Consider the following 14,437-nt stretch of genomic DNA (forward strand, 5'->3'; position numbering starts at 1 on the left):
AAAAAGCCTGTATTGTTAGCTGCGAGGCACCATCTTCCAGGCGGGTGAGGTGGAGGGGCGGAAAGGAGCATAGCACTCTGAAGTCTGGTGAGCACATACGGTTAGTGATCTGTTTCAGTAGAACGCCTGTCATACACAGTTTGGGAACCAGCTTTCATGTATACTGTACATTATTAGTTCAACACAAATACAAATAATAGTTTCTACAAGTTGTTGCCTCAGCCTCTTTTATATAACCAGAAGAAATGTGACTTTTTTGTAGAGATACTCTTTCTCTCTCCCTGAAAGTTTCTAAAAGTTCTATGTAGAATTAATGATTGTGTTTTTAAGTTAGCTTTTAATTTTGTGTTTTCTAATAAATGTTTATTGATATACTGTATTAGTATATACCAGGTTTTATTGTGTATCAGTCACTGATAACCAAATGTCATCTGTAAGGGTGAAATGAACTAATTTTGGTAAAATTAAGTTCATTTTAAGCACTATGTGTCACCCTTATGTCATTGCAAATAAACAAGACAGTGAAATATCTGAAATGTATTAACTATTTAACTCTCACTTTTATGCTTATTTTAGATGAATAATTGTGTAGCTTTCTTTCCTTAAAGTACTATTTGAGAAACCAGAAACCAACCTCGCCATCCTAGGTCAACAAAAATAAGCTCTCTTGGTACCATAATGAGAAAAGGAATCCTCTCAGCCTCCTTCTCAACACCTACAAACTCTTTGGTACCTAAACCCACCTTCACGGCTTCCTCCTCTTTCTCAGTGAAAGAGGCATTCCTCTGGACACCTCCACCCCTACAGATACCTCTTAATAACTTTCCTACTCCATCCTTCTCTCCTGTTTGGTGTCTTTATTAGTTATTTCCTGATTTTAAAATGTTCTCCTACCATTTCTATTAATAAATGATTCTTTTGTCTTAATATATAAACACTGGAAACTCTCCAAACGAAACCAAAACTGCAAAAGAAATACAAACAGATGGCATTAAACTCCCTCTCCTCACCCTCTCAAAACCTTCCTTCAGCCAGAATCCATCGCCATCTGTGGTTGCCTCCTCTTCCCTTCACAGCCAGACTTGCTGAAAGCTGTAGTCTGCAAGAACTCCACTTCCTCCGTTGTTCTCCGTCATCTCGTCGAACCTGTTCTTGCTGAGGGCACCTGAGACCCCACGATGTAGTTTGGATATTCGTCCCATCTAAATCTCATGTTGAAATGTAATCTCCAGTGCTGGAGATAGGACCTGACCGGAGGCGACTGGATCGTGGGAGTGGATTTCTCATGATGGTTTAGCGCCATCCCCTTGGTGCTGTCTTTGCTGTGATGAGTTCTCACAAGATCTGGCTGTTTGAGGTGTGAAGCCTCTTCCACTTGCTCTCTTGCTTCCTCTCTCACCACATAATGTACCAGCTCCCGCTTTGCCTTCCGCCATGAGTAAAAGCTCCCTGAGGCCTCCCCAGGAACCCAGCAGATGCTGGGGCTGTACTTGTACATCCTGCAGAACCATGAGGCAATTAAACCTCTTTTCTTTTCTTTTCTTTTCTTTTCTTTTCTTTTTTTTTCTTTTCTTTATAAATGACTAAGTCTCGGGTATTCCTTTATAGCAAGGCAAGAAGGGTCTAATACACCCCACAAACTGTCAAATTCAAACAAGACTGTAGTCTCGTCTGTATGACTTGTCACTGTGACTTATTCCCTCCTGCTCTCTACTCTTTGGATTTTGTGACATACTGTTCACATATCTGACCGCACCTGCTCAGCTTTCTTTTGCCTGTTTCTTCTTCACTGGGGCCTGCTGTCAGGATTTCTGTAACAGTCTTCTGCTGCGTGCATGCTGCAGACCTCTTTGGGTGATGACTTCGGTTACTTCCTTCAGGCTGCTGGCTGCCGCATCTGTCTAAGTCTTTCTCAGAGTCCAGATGCATATGTTCTTTCCTTGCTAGAAGGCTCTTCCCAGTCTGCTTGCATCGGCCTCTCCTTTTTCATCTCCTGCCCTGCCTGGCACTGGAGACCTCTGGGAGTACCCTGTGTCTCCTGGGCTGGCCGCCTTTCTTTGCATCTGTGGAGTCGAGCCTGAGCACTCTCTGCACAGCCCCTAGGCCCTCCTTTTGACTGAAGGCCACATCCTTCTAGGGGCGATCTGCTCAGGTGCCACTGCTTCCCATAGGCCTTCTCTGATACCCACCCCTCCACCTCACAGGTCTCCGTCCCATTCTGGTCAAATGCCCCATCCAGATACTTCTGGAGGACCAAGTGCATAGGGATTTTTTAAAAAGCGTTGTCATATTGCATTTATACTATTTTTTGTATGTTTTCCTCACTAAATTATGAGCTTCTTGAGGGAGGGCAGTGACTGTATCTTTTGTTTTCATCGCTGGGCAACTAGTATAATGATAAACACTTAAAATGTTAAAAAGAAGAGCTTTATTGCTTAACTCAGCAATCAAAAGCTTTCTGTTCTTATTTAAAGGAATTAAAGTACATTTCAAGTATAAATTATGTGTCAAAAAACACCATTTTGAATATTTTAAAACTTCACTATTAGAATATAAAATTTTAAGTCTGCTATTTTGCTTTAATGGTAATGGTATTCTAGCGGTCTGATGTACCCAAATTACCAACAGCAAACAGTTCACCCACTGAAAACGATCTGGTCCATTGTCTCATTAATCTTCAAGACATTCCTGTGAAGTAGTTTAGGAGCAAACAGTATTATCTTCTCAAACAGCTGTTCCACACATATGTTGTGTTCTGACATTGTATAGTTTCAGCATAATTTTCTCATTATTTAAAGAAAAAATTAAATAAGGAATGTTTGGCTGTTTAACACGTTTCTAACAAACACTATTGAATATTTAGAAGTAGAAGATTTGACCTTGACAGTAAAAGTTATTTTAGGCTGTAAGTGTTTTATGATCACATTCACCTTTCGGTGGGTATGTGTGGAGTAGGGGTGTAGGTATCAACGAGGGATGTTTGTAACTAACTAGAAGGGAAATGAGGAGGTATGGTTTGTAAGGTTTTGATATTATTAATACAACCAGAAGTAAATCACTTTTTGGTAGAGTCTGAGTTGTACTATAACTTTTTTTTTCTTTCTTTTAGTAATTGAGGTTTCATTTACATACACAAAAATGCACAGATTTTGAGCGTGTATTTTGGGTGGACTTTGACGTATGTATAATCCTTTGTAACTTGCCCCCACATCAAGGTACAAACTTCTTCAGTCACTCTAGTAAGTTCTGTCCTGCCCCTTTCCAGTCAGCCCTCCCTACTGCTGCAGACATTGTTCTGATTTCTATCACCATAGCTTAATTTTGTCTGTTCTGGAACTTCATATAAAAGGATTTGTTCAGTTTTGGGAATAGATCCTTTCAACATGTTTTGCAGTTTGCACCTGTAGTCCCACCTACTTGGGAGGCAGTTTACACCTGTGGTCGCACCTACTTGGGAGGCTGAGGTGGGCAGATTGCTGGAGCCTAGGAGTTCAAGGCTGCAATGCGCTGTGATCACACCACTGCACTCCAGCCTGGTTGACAGAGTGAGACCCTGTCTCAAAAACAAACAAACGAAAAGTAATGGTGTATAGGAGAAAAGTAAAAATATAGATAAATGAAAGAAGAAAAATTATGTTCATACAACCCAGAGTTAACTAAGTATTCTAAATCTTTTGATGTGTATCCTTCCAGACTTGATACACACATGCACATATACACAGTTTTTTAAAATTTATTTTCGTTTTTATTTTTTTGGGGTAGAGATGGCATCTCTCTGTGTTGCCCAGACTGGCCTTAAATCTGACCGCAAGGAATGCCCCTGCCTCATCCACAGCTTTAAATGTATTTTACATCTCAAATGGGATTATATTATGTATACTGTTTTATAAGCTTTTTCATTTAATGTATAATTTTCATCAAAAAATTTTTTTCTCCACCATATCAATTGATAATAGAACCTCACATTTCTGTCAGATGATTTTCGTAGAATATAGTGAAGATTCTTTGAAGCTGAGCATGGTGGCTCTTGCTTGTAGTCCCAGCTACTCAGGAGGGTGAGGTGGGAAGATCACTGGAGCCTAAGAGTTCAAGGCCAGTCCTGGTAACGTGCAAGACCTCATCGCTTTAAAAAAAAAAAAAAAGGATCCTTTTGTGCTCTTGCATAAAACCCTTCTGTGGCACATTATTGCTTACAAAATGAGTTTCATATTCATTTACTGGACATTCAAGACATCATAGGCTAGTCCCTTCTTGGAGTATTGGTAAAGAAATGAGAGCATATAGTGAAATAGGGAAAGGACCACCACCATGCTAGGAGAACGTGGGGAAGCATGAAGAAGCAGCCTTTTCCATCCTAAAGAGTGTAGCCGTGGCTACTTGGAGAAAGTGCTTTAAGCTGACACCCAAGAGATGGCTGAGTTAACCAGGCTGGAGAAAAAAGGGGTGGGGAAGAAGGAGGATGGCAAGTAGATTCCAAGGTCTCAGAGGCTAGAGAAAGCAAGACTTGAGGAAAGACATGCAGGAAATTCAGTGCAGCTGAAGGCTGGTGTAACTGGGGTAACCAGGGGTTTTGGCTGGGGCAGGGAACGGGCCAGGTTCTTTTGTCAGGAATCTTTCAAAGCCCTCTTTACTGCCTGTTCCATGGAACTGTACTACTTTTTCAACCAGAAGAAACCCATTTGTCTCTAAACTGCCATGGCACTTAGCCATTCTCCACTCGAGGCACTAATCGTGTTCTACATATATGTATGTCACTATTTCTACGTTTTGCAAGTTTCTTGGAAGGAGGGTTCATGCCTGAATATCTTATTTTTCCCTATAGTAGATGGTCAATAATTGTCTGTAGGAATTAATGAACAAATAGTAATATAGCAGATACTTTATAAAAAGGAAGATAAGGAAAGTTACTTATATTCATTTGATTTATTCTTCCTGAGCATAGTAGGAGGAATATAAATATGCATTATAGACAAAAATAATCTTCTTTGAAGAATCTAACATTATCTTCCATGATAAGCTCTTGTAACTCACATGTGTTCTCTACCTATAAAGTTTCACATCTATAAAACTGATGGAATGTGAATTCCCTTGAGGTACAGGGCGTTTTAACAGTTTTATATATTGCTTCTTTAATATAGTAGAAAACAGCAAATTATATTGTAATGCCATGAGCTCCCAAGGCCACTAGGTCTTAATAAAAAATACCACATTTGTATAATATACTTGAGTATTTACATTTAAAAAATAATCTTCACAAATCTGTTCTGCAAATACAATGATGGAGATGAAGCACAATCCTGCCTTATGAAGCCTTCTTCTAAGGTGCCTTGGGAACCGTCTTTTGCAGTTCATATTTGAATTGTGCAATATTTCAGAAATGAGAATGCTTCGCACTGACCCTCTTGTAATGTGCAGTGTTTAAACCAGTCTACCGGAGTGTTTCTCCTGTCCTGTCCAAGACAAATGCTGAAGTTTATTATCGTCATCATTATTGCACTGTATTCACTGAAGTGTCAGTCAGTGTTTTGTGGCATTTTAGCCAATGACAAATATTTTATTGAAATATACTGTGTCCCCAACATGGGGGAAATATGATTGGCTGAAACCTCAAAAGATTGAAAGAGAACTGAGAGTACATATCTTATAATTATTATAACTTAAGAATTTTTCAGATTTTTAACATACATTTTTAATTTTTATTATCTCTTTATTTCATTAGTTTATTAATTATGTATCTCATCATCACAAATTCTCCCAAAACTTACTGGTTTAAAATAGTATTTATTATCTCATGGCTTCTGTGGGCCATGAATCTAGGCAAGACTTAGCTGGATCCTCCAGCTCAAGGTCTCCGTGGTGGTTTGCAATCCAGGTGTCAGTCAGGCTGCAGTCATCTCAAGGCTGCCTGGAGAAAGATTTGCTTCCAAGCCACTCGTACGGTTATTGGCAGGATTCACTTCCTTGTTGGCTGCTGGCCACAGGCCTCCCTCGTTCCATGCCACGTGGGCCTCTCCACAGGACAGCTCACAACGGGGCAGCTTGCTTTGTTAGAGTCAAAAAGCCAAGAAAAATCAGGGAGAGAGAGTGAGCAAGACAACAGCACAGTCTTTTGTAACCTAATCTCAGAAGTAATATCTTGTCACTTATTTTATGTTCTGTTCATTAGAAGCAAGCCATCAGATCTATCCCATACTCAAGAGGCATAGATTACTAGGAGATGAGGATTATTGGGAGTCATCGACAGTTCTGAAAACTTTCCAAGACCATACATTTATGTTTGTTAGAGGATGAGTTCTATACTTTGAGGCAGGTTAAGAAGTTTTATTACAGTTCTCAAGGGAAGGGGGCATAGTACACCATTCCAGGCCATATGGTGGAGAAGTGCTTGGGTTGGTTGGGAGGCAGAAGGAGCAGAGGAGAAATCATGGCCCAGAGCCTGTATTGTGGTTTCCTTGGGAAGGAATGAGTGAGACAGGGTACGCAAGTCTGAACAAGTTTAGGATTGGCTAGATTGAATAATTTCGGCAGACTCTGGGTTATGGGAATGGTCTCTAGTTGTCCAGTGTCTTCCCCTGGAGGGTGATGTAGGGCAGGGGAAATACTGGTTTGGAGTGTGAGTTAGATAAAAGAGGAGGTTAGGGATATGGGCTTTGGACTGTTGGTTTACATGTGAAGGATGGGCTCATGGGAGTCATTTGCTATCTTAAGAATTAAGTTAGCCCTGGGAGGGGCAGTCTCTTCCCAGACAGCAAGGCCCCTGAGACATCAAAGTATCACAAAATATAAAATTTTAAGAAAATGATCAATACGCCATCCACTGACAAATGGAAAGTGCAACACTGTGTGTCATACTAAGAAACTTTGAGAAGCAATATTTTGTTGATTGTTTTTCAGTCTCATCTGCTGATCTGCCCCTGACATCTTGTATAAATACGTATGTGGTGGAGTGTGCAAATTCCACTAAGGGAAGAGGAAGCAGAGTGGATATAATTTTATAATTTATTAAGTTACAAGACTCCTTTTTCCCCAGTGTTGCTGCCACGTGCACAGATTGAGGGGAGGTATTGAGCATATGTATATATAATTCATTTGTTACAGCTGACTCTATCCCATTTTCATCAGCTGGTTCAAGCCAGGGTAGGTTAACATGGGTGCAGAGTGATCTGTGGAGCCTTAGTTCTAGACACAGATGCTCTCTGGAGTCAAGGCTGGGGTAAGCAATGTGACTTTATAATTTCTTTGCTTTTGCAGTCTGAGTATCAGAGACAGTGTTATAGCTTACTAGCATTAAAGGCTTTTTGTATTTTGCAGTATCTCATTTAATCCTCCAAACAGCCCCCTGAATTAGCTCCATTTTGTAAAGGAGGAAATTGAACCCTGAAGAGGTTTAAGAACCTACTCAAGGTCACACAATTTGTAAATGACACACCTGGATTTGAACCCAGTTAGACTGAATACAGAGTTTATGATCTTAGCTTCTGGGATATTACATCTCAGTTCTTTTTTCCAGTATTCATATTCTTAAAACTTCCTCAGGACTCAAATGATTCATGTGCTTCTTTTTTTTTTTTTTAACCTTACTTCATTACGACCTGAGTCTCAGTATTCTCAATGTACATTCCAATGTGGAATCATTTTAATTATTCAGGTATTAGGAGGAAGGAAGAATTATCCCTCCTTTTCCTGTTTAGTTTTTCACAATCCATGTACCTCAGCCTTTCTGCCACCCAGGTTCATGCTACTATATCATTTTCTTTTTTTCTTCTTCCTCCTGCACCTCAGTACCTCCTCATCTCCTTCCAGTAATAAATGCCGAGGTTCTTGTTGGAACACTTCCCTTTTATATGTTCCGTAGTCCTTCTGTATCCATACCTTTCGTTTCCAGTGTGGTCTGGGCTGACCGATGTACACTCTCTACACCCCTGGGAAAGGGGTTGTGGAACTCTGAGTGGGCTGTGGAAGTATTTTCAGGTATGATGTGACATCAAGGGCTTAAAATCTAAGAGTACTGTTAGTAATGGTGCACAAAAATGATTTTATTGAGGCAATTAGGCTGTGCCTTAATCTAATTTTATGTTTTACAATAACCAGAGCAGCTTATTTATTCAGTTCTCTAGTAGAATCTTAGAAAACGATTGCTAGAACTTGCTGTTGCATTTCTCTGTTAATGACAGGTTTATTTTCCTTTTATATTTTCGAGAGTGAATCTTTCTTTCATTTCTCCCCTGCCTTGCCCATACACACAATGTTACTAAGAGCCGTCACAGGAGGATATGAGAAGTACAGTCCAAGACCAAACTTCTTTCATTTCCATTTGCATAGATTATACAAGGGCACGTTGGGTTGAGTTCTCTCAGAAGCAAGCCCTAAGCCAAGAATTTAAGTGAACGTGGTTTATGAAGGAAATCCCGGGATAAACCATTAAGGAAATGAGGAAAGAAAGAAAGTGAGGGAAAAAAACAAGTGAAGGTTTTATTTCTGTGAAGTCTTTGACTCCACTTGATTGTAGTGACTCCAAAGTACAATTTCTACCTCAGAGTTTGCTCTACCTGGGAGTTCTTTCTGTCTTCTTCACTAGTCAGTCATTGGCTGCAGGTGAATTAGCGAAGTGCTCTAGAGCAGTCAGATATCCATCAACAGCAAAGAGCAGACCATGGCAGAAAGACCCGAGAATACCAGGATAGGAGGCTACATCAGAAAATATTCGTCCATATTTCACCCTCTTTGTACATCCAAGAGACGTGAGAGTAAGAGAGGTAAAATATTTCTCCTAGAGTCTCACATCTGACTAGTTGGATATGGAATCCACACGGCCTTACTCCCTAACCAGTGCTCTTTTCAACAGCTGATAGTGGCAAAGGGTTTTTATTGCTGTTCTGATAGCATCCGTTTGTCTGCCTATAGCATCCCTGTGTCCTTTATAACTGAGAGATTGTTATACCTCAGTTCTCTTTAACATTCATCAGTCATCATCAGTCATTCATTTGAACCTTGTAAAGCATATTTTAATAATAAACTGTAAATCAGCTTTATTATATACAAATACATAAATTGCATCTATTTTCACTATACAGTTCATGAGTTTTTGACAAGTGTACACCATGTAACCATCACAATAATCAAGATAGAGGACATTTCCATCTGCTCAAAAAGAGCTTTCTTCTTGCTCTGTTGTAACAAGTACTTCTCAGTACTGCTGGGCCCAGGCAACCACTTTTTGTCATTGGCTTAACTTTACGTTGCCCACATTTCATATAAATGGAATCATACAGCATGTGCTCTTTTGTGTCTGGCGTCTTTTCACTCAGCTTGTGTTTAAGAGCCTTATATATTGTTGTTGAGTATTTTGTTTCATTTTGTTGCTGAGTAGTATTTTATTGTATGGATATACTACAATTTGCTTAGCCATTAGCTGTAATAGTTTTGTCTCTTATGAATAAAGCTGTTAATGAGCATTTGTTTAGAGGTCTTTTGTATGTACATATTTTTGGATCTCTTGGGTAAATAACAAGTTGTAGGATTGCTGGGTTGTATGGTAATTGCTAAGTTCTTCTCCAAAGTGATTGCCCCATTTTAGATTCCCAGTGGCAATGAATGAGAATTCCAGTTGCCCCACATCCTCTTCAACACTTGACATGGTCAGTTTTCAAATTTTAGCCGTTTTATATAGTGAGCAGTGGTATCCCATTATCGTTTTGACTTGTATTTCCCTGATGATTGGTGATGTTGAGTCTCCTTTCATCTGCTTACTGACTGTTTGCACAATAGTGAGTAGATATGTGGGTTTATTTTTGGACTCTATTCTGTTACAACATAACTGTTTTATCTAGATTATGCTTATTCCATCATTTCTACATTTCCAGATCTGTTTCTATTGACTGATTTTTCTCCTGATTATGGACCATATTTTTGTGCTTTTTGTTATGTTTAGTAACATTATAGTGGATGCTAGACATTATAAAGTTGGTTTTGTTGTTGTTGGTTTCATTGAGTGCTAGGTTTTGTGCCTTTTAGGGAGATTTGTACTTTTTTTCTTCTGACTGGCAGTTAAGTTACTTGCTGACCAGTTTGGTCCTTTAGGTTAGGTTCAGAGTAACCTTTACTCTATGTCTTATTTAGCTCTGTTGTTAAGGTGTAACTTTGCTGTGGTCTCCACTGGATTCCCTAGATGTTCACTGTGTCCTTTCTCCTCTGGATGGTCATAATTGGAAACTGTCACAGCCCTGTGTGAGCTCAGGGAATTATCTGCCTATAGCACCCCAGTTGTCCTTTGCCTGGCGTTGTGCACTTCCCCCTTGTGCATCTTAGCATTCACCCACAGACTTCTTGTGACCCCTGTGCAAATTTCTGGAACTTCTCCAGTCTCTGGAACTTCTGTGCTTTGCTTTACAAATTCCACCTCTCATGGCTTCCATGAAGTCTGCTTGCCTCTTGCTTCAATTCAGCAGTGCCTCCTTTCTCTGCTTCAGTTACCCCTCTTTGCACTGCTGTCCAAAAAGTGCTTTCAGACAGAAATGTAGGATAATCATGGGGTTCATTTCCCTTTATTTAGAGATCACAATTTGTACTACCTGTTGTCCAACATCTGAAAACCATTGTTCATATATTTTGTCTTCTAGTTATTTACTGTGGCCCTGTTATTCCACCATGGCCTTCTTTGTGTTTTGCTTTGTTTTTTAAAAATCTCTATTAATCTTTTGTGTATCAAGCTGCATGTGTTTTCTGTATTAAAGCCATACTTCTATTTGTCCCAAATTATCCCGTTTGTGTTTGCTGTTGTTGGGAGTGGGATCCACTTAGATACAATATCCTGCTAGAGACAAGATCGTAAGTCACAATACCATAGTTTTTACGCCTTTGAACCATTCTACTTTTATTTTAACACATTGTATTACTGAATACAATATACAGAAAAGTGCACAGACTGAAATAACAAAGTTTAACAAATATTTCAGAAGTGAACTATGTAATTTCAATGGGTGAAAGAAATAGAACATCAGTATCCAGGAAGCCTCTTTTATTTACTCTGTCCCATTCTCAACCCCTTCCTCTACTGGCACATGGCCACTCTCCTTTCTTTCACAGCAGAGGGATCCAGTACATATCTGCAGACACAGGGGGATATCTCTTAACCAACCTGCACTAACCATCACCAAAACTATCCATTCTCTTGTATACATCATGGTACCCCAATGCTGGACACCAGTACACTCCAACTCCTTGGCCCAACGTGTGGTCAAAAAATATGTCAGTTTTTAAATATGAGAACATAAAGTGTTTGTGGTAATCTGATTCTTTTGTTTTTGTTTTTCTTCACGTTTTGTGGCCCCTACTGTGGCTTCACCACACAGTAAAGAATGTGTTTGGAGTTTATAAACTGAGCATAAGCTGCCGTGGAAGACAGAGGATAAGGGCTGACCTGCAGATGAGGTGGCTGGGGCACCTTCTGGAGGAGGCACCTTCTAGAGGAGGCAGCGTGTGAACGCTGTTGCAGAGCGCTGGTTCTTGGGCTCGGCTGCTCACTGGAATCACCTGAGCAGCTTTCGAATCGATAGTGCTTGGGTTCCACTCACAGAAACTCTAGCTGGTCTGGGTTTGTTTTTTTTTTTTAAAAAAAGGGTCTCTGGTTGATTGTAGTTTGCAGAAGTGCAGAAGCAAGAACCAGGGCCTTAGGCTGGAGCATCCTGTGTAAACAGGACCAGGGTTTTGTTTGTTTGTTTATTTTTAAATTTCAGATCCACTGCGGACTCACTGATATTTTTGTAAACTACAAGAAAAAGTGAATTACTGGAAAAGTGAAAATGTATACACACAAAGAAATGCAAAATGTTTATCAACAGATAAACAATAACTGACTAAAATCGCTATAATGATTACAAAATGTTTTCTGTCTATTTCTGTCCTTACTGTTGCGGACATGAAACTGCGTTCATGGACTGGTATTGGTCTGCAGAGCAGACCAGCTTTGCTTAGAGCTGGTGCAGAGGGCAGTGTGGCTAGAGTCCCGTATTAGGTGAATGAAGGTAGGTTGGGTCCAGATTACACGGGACCTTGAGTGCTGGAATGAATAGCTTAGCTTTTATTCTGTAGGCACTGGGGAGCTACGGAATTCTTGAAAGAAATGATCTGATTGACAACATTGTATGTGGTAGATTTATAGTGAGAATACATTGTTGATGAGAACCTGAAAGAGGAAGGAAACCGATGGGACTGGGTAAAATAAAACTATAAAGTTTCTGGAGAAGTCACTCCAGCACAGCTAAATAAACTCCTTAGAGGATACAAGAACTTAAGCTAGCCTACTCCCTAAAGTTTAAACAATCCGGAAAACAAAGTTAAATTCTAAAAAATACCCTCCACCTAATGTTTTCAGAAACCACACAGATAGAAGATCCAAGAAAACAATGGAGGGGGGAACAGGAGAAGATGCTCAAGGACTACCTCTCCGTGGCGCAGGACGCCCTCCGGACACAGAAGGAGCTGTACCATGTGAAGGAGCAGAGGCTGGCACTGGCCCTGGATGAATACGTGCGATTAAATGATGCCTATAAGGAAAAGTCAAGTTCTCGCACAAGCTGTAAGTACAGTGTGTCTCTTCAGACTTTAGAAGTGGAGACCGAATTGTAGATAACAGAAGACCACTTACATTTCTATGGAGTTTAATTTTGAGTCCTTTTCCCTCCTAAGCAGGGAGAGTCTCTCAAAACCGTGAGAGGTGAAGGCACACCCCAGATTTTCTCACCCCCACTCCAGATAAAATAATCCCCGTTTGGGGGTTGTGCATGCCTTCTGTTTCTGTACCTGCCTCTGCCAGGTTGCCTTTTATGCATTTACGAGTTAATTTTTACCTTTTCAGAACAATGCAAGTAATTTGGCCCTTTTTGCTACTTTTGTACAATATTTTTAGTGGGGAGGAACTGCAACTATTACCTACAGTATAATTTCTGTTGACCATCTGAGTTGATTTACCGCTCCCTCATCTCACAGATTGATTATTTGGAGCTGACTTTGTTTAAAGAAGCAGCTGTGATGAGCTCAGAAGTTCTGCTTAAATTATAAATTCCTGGATAATGCAAAACTCTGAAGTACTGCTGCAGTATAGTCCTCTAAGGACATAGTGTATATGAAATCCTGAAGAAAATTAAGCACCAAGGGCTTAATGATGTTTCTCTTTACAGAGTTTAAAAATATGGTAGAGGTTTGAGGATTACTTTTTATATTTAGGTGTATGATAAATGACAATAAAGGAATTATAAAAAGAAAGCAAGTATTCACAGAAGCACATAAATCTTGTTTTTAGCTTCAGTAAATTTTTTTTTCCCCCTGTGTACAGCTTCAAGAAATTATAAGCTGAGAACTAGTTATGCAACTTGTAAATAATTAGTTTTTCTTTTTTCTCTATAAAAGTATTCTCAGGATCTTCATCCAGTACTAAATATGATCCCGATATTTTAAAAGCTGAGATCTCCACTACAAGATTAAGGGTAAGAGGTTTAAATTGTGGTTCTGTGTTGACCCATATGCATAGAGTCTGAAGGCTGTGGAAGGGGCTCCAGCGGTCAGCTCTCACCCCGTGTGGTGTGGGAAACTCCACTCACCCCTGATGAGTGGCCCTTCCGCCTTGATGTGAACAAGTTCAGAGCGTGGAATAGTCTTTATTATTGAGACAGTGTGTTCATTATTGGGCAGTTTTTTGTTTGTTTGTTTGTTTGTTTTGTGAGATGAAGTCTCACTCTGTCCGCCAGGCTGGCTCACCGCAATCTCCGCCTCCCAAGTTCAAGTGATTCTCCTGCCTCAGCCTCCCAAGTAGCTGGGATTACAGGCATGTGCCACCACACACAACTAATTTTAATATTTTTAGTACAGATGGGGTTTCACCATATTGGCCAGGCTGGTCATACTGGTCTTGAACTCCTGACCGCAAGTGATCTGCCCACCTTGGCCTCCCAAAGTGCTGGGATTATAGGCGTGAGTCACTGCGCCTGGCCTATTGGGCAGTTTTATTGTTAGCAGTTAGAATATTGAATCAAAATTTGAGTCTTGTAACGTGCTTTCCCTCATTGTGCTGAGTTTTGTCCTCCAGAGTTAAGCCAAGCTGCTCTTTTGTCCGACAACCCGATATTTCAGGATGCCCACAACTGAAGTCAGACTTTACGAGGTCCTCGTAATGCCTCATGGAAAGGTGTTTCCTGAATCTTGGCCTCAATCTTTTTAACTAAACTGATGTTAAGGCCAGAGCTTGTTTATCCTTGATTTTTGGAATATTAAAGTCTGTTCACCAAGTAAATAAACTCATGTAACCATTACCCAGGTCCTGAACTGGGTTATTACCATGATTTCTCCTCATTATTTCCCTTCTCCCTAAAGGTGGTACTATGGCCTCATGAGCATTGAGGGTTAGTTTTTCACCTGCTTTGAACTTCCTAAGACTGGATAG

The 14,437-nt window shown here is 40.1% G+C and overlaps 1 protein-coding gene across 1 annotated transcript in view; it reads left to right on the forward strand.

Moving 5' to 3' along the window:
- WWC2 (WW and C2 domain containing 2) overlaps positions 1-14,437 on the forward strand; it is a 218,689-nt gene that overhangs the window by 97,044 nt on the left and 107,208 nt on the right. Inside the window, exons 3-4 of the mRNA XM_008000362.3 lie at positions 12,374-12,577; positions 13,408-13,484. Of these exons, the coding sequence (XP_007998553.1) occupies positions 12,374-12,577; positions 13,408-13,484 (281 nt within the window). The remainder of the gene's footprint in view (positions 1-12,373; positions 12,578-13,407; positions 13,485-14,437) is intronic.

This window comes from Chlorocebus sabaeus, chromosome 7 (assembly GCF_047675955.1).
Source record: "Chlorocebus sabaeus isolate Y175 chromosome 7, mChlSab1.0.hap1, whole genome shotgun sequence".
Lineage (NCBI taxonomy): Eukaryota > Metazoa > Chordata > Mammalia > Primates > Cercopithecidae > Chlorocebus > Chlorocebus sabaeus.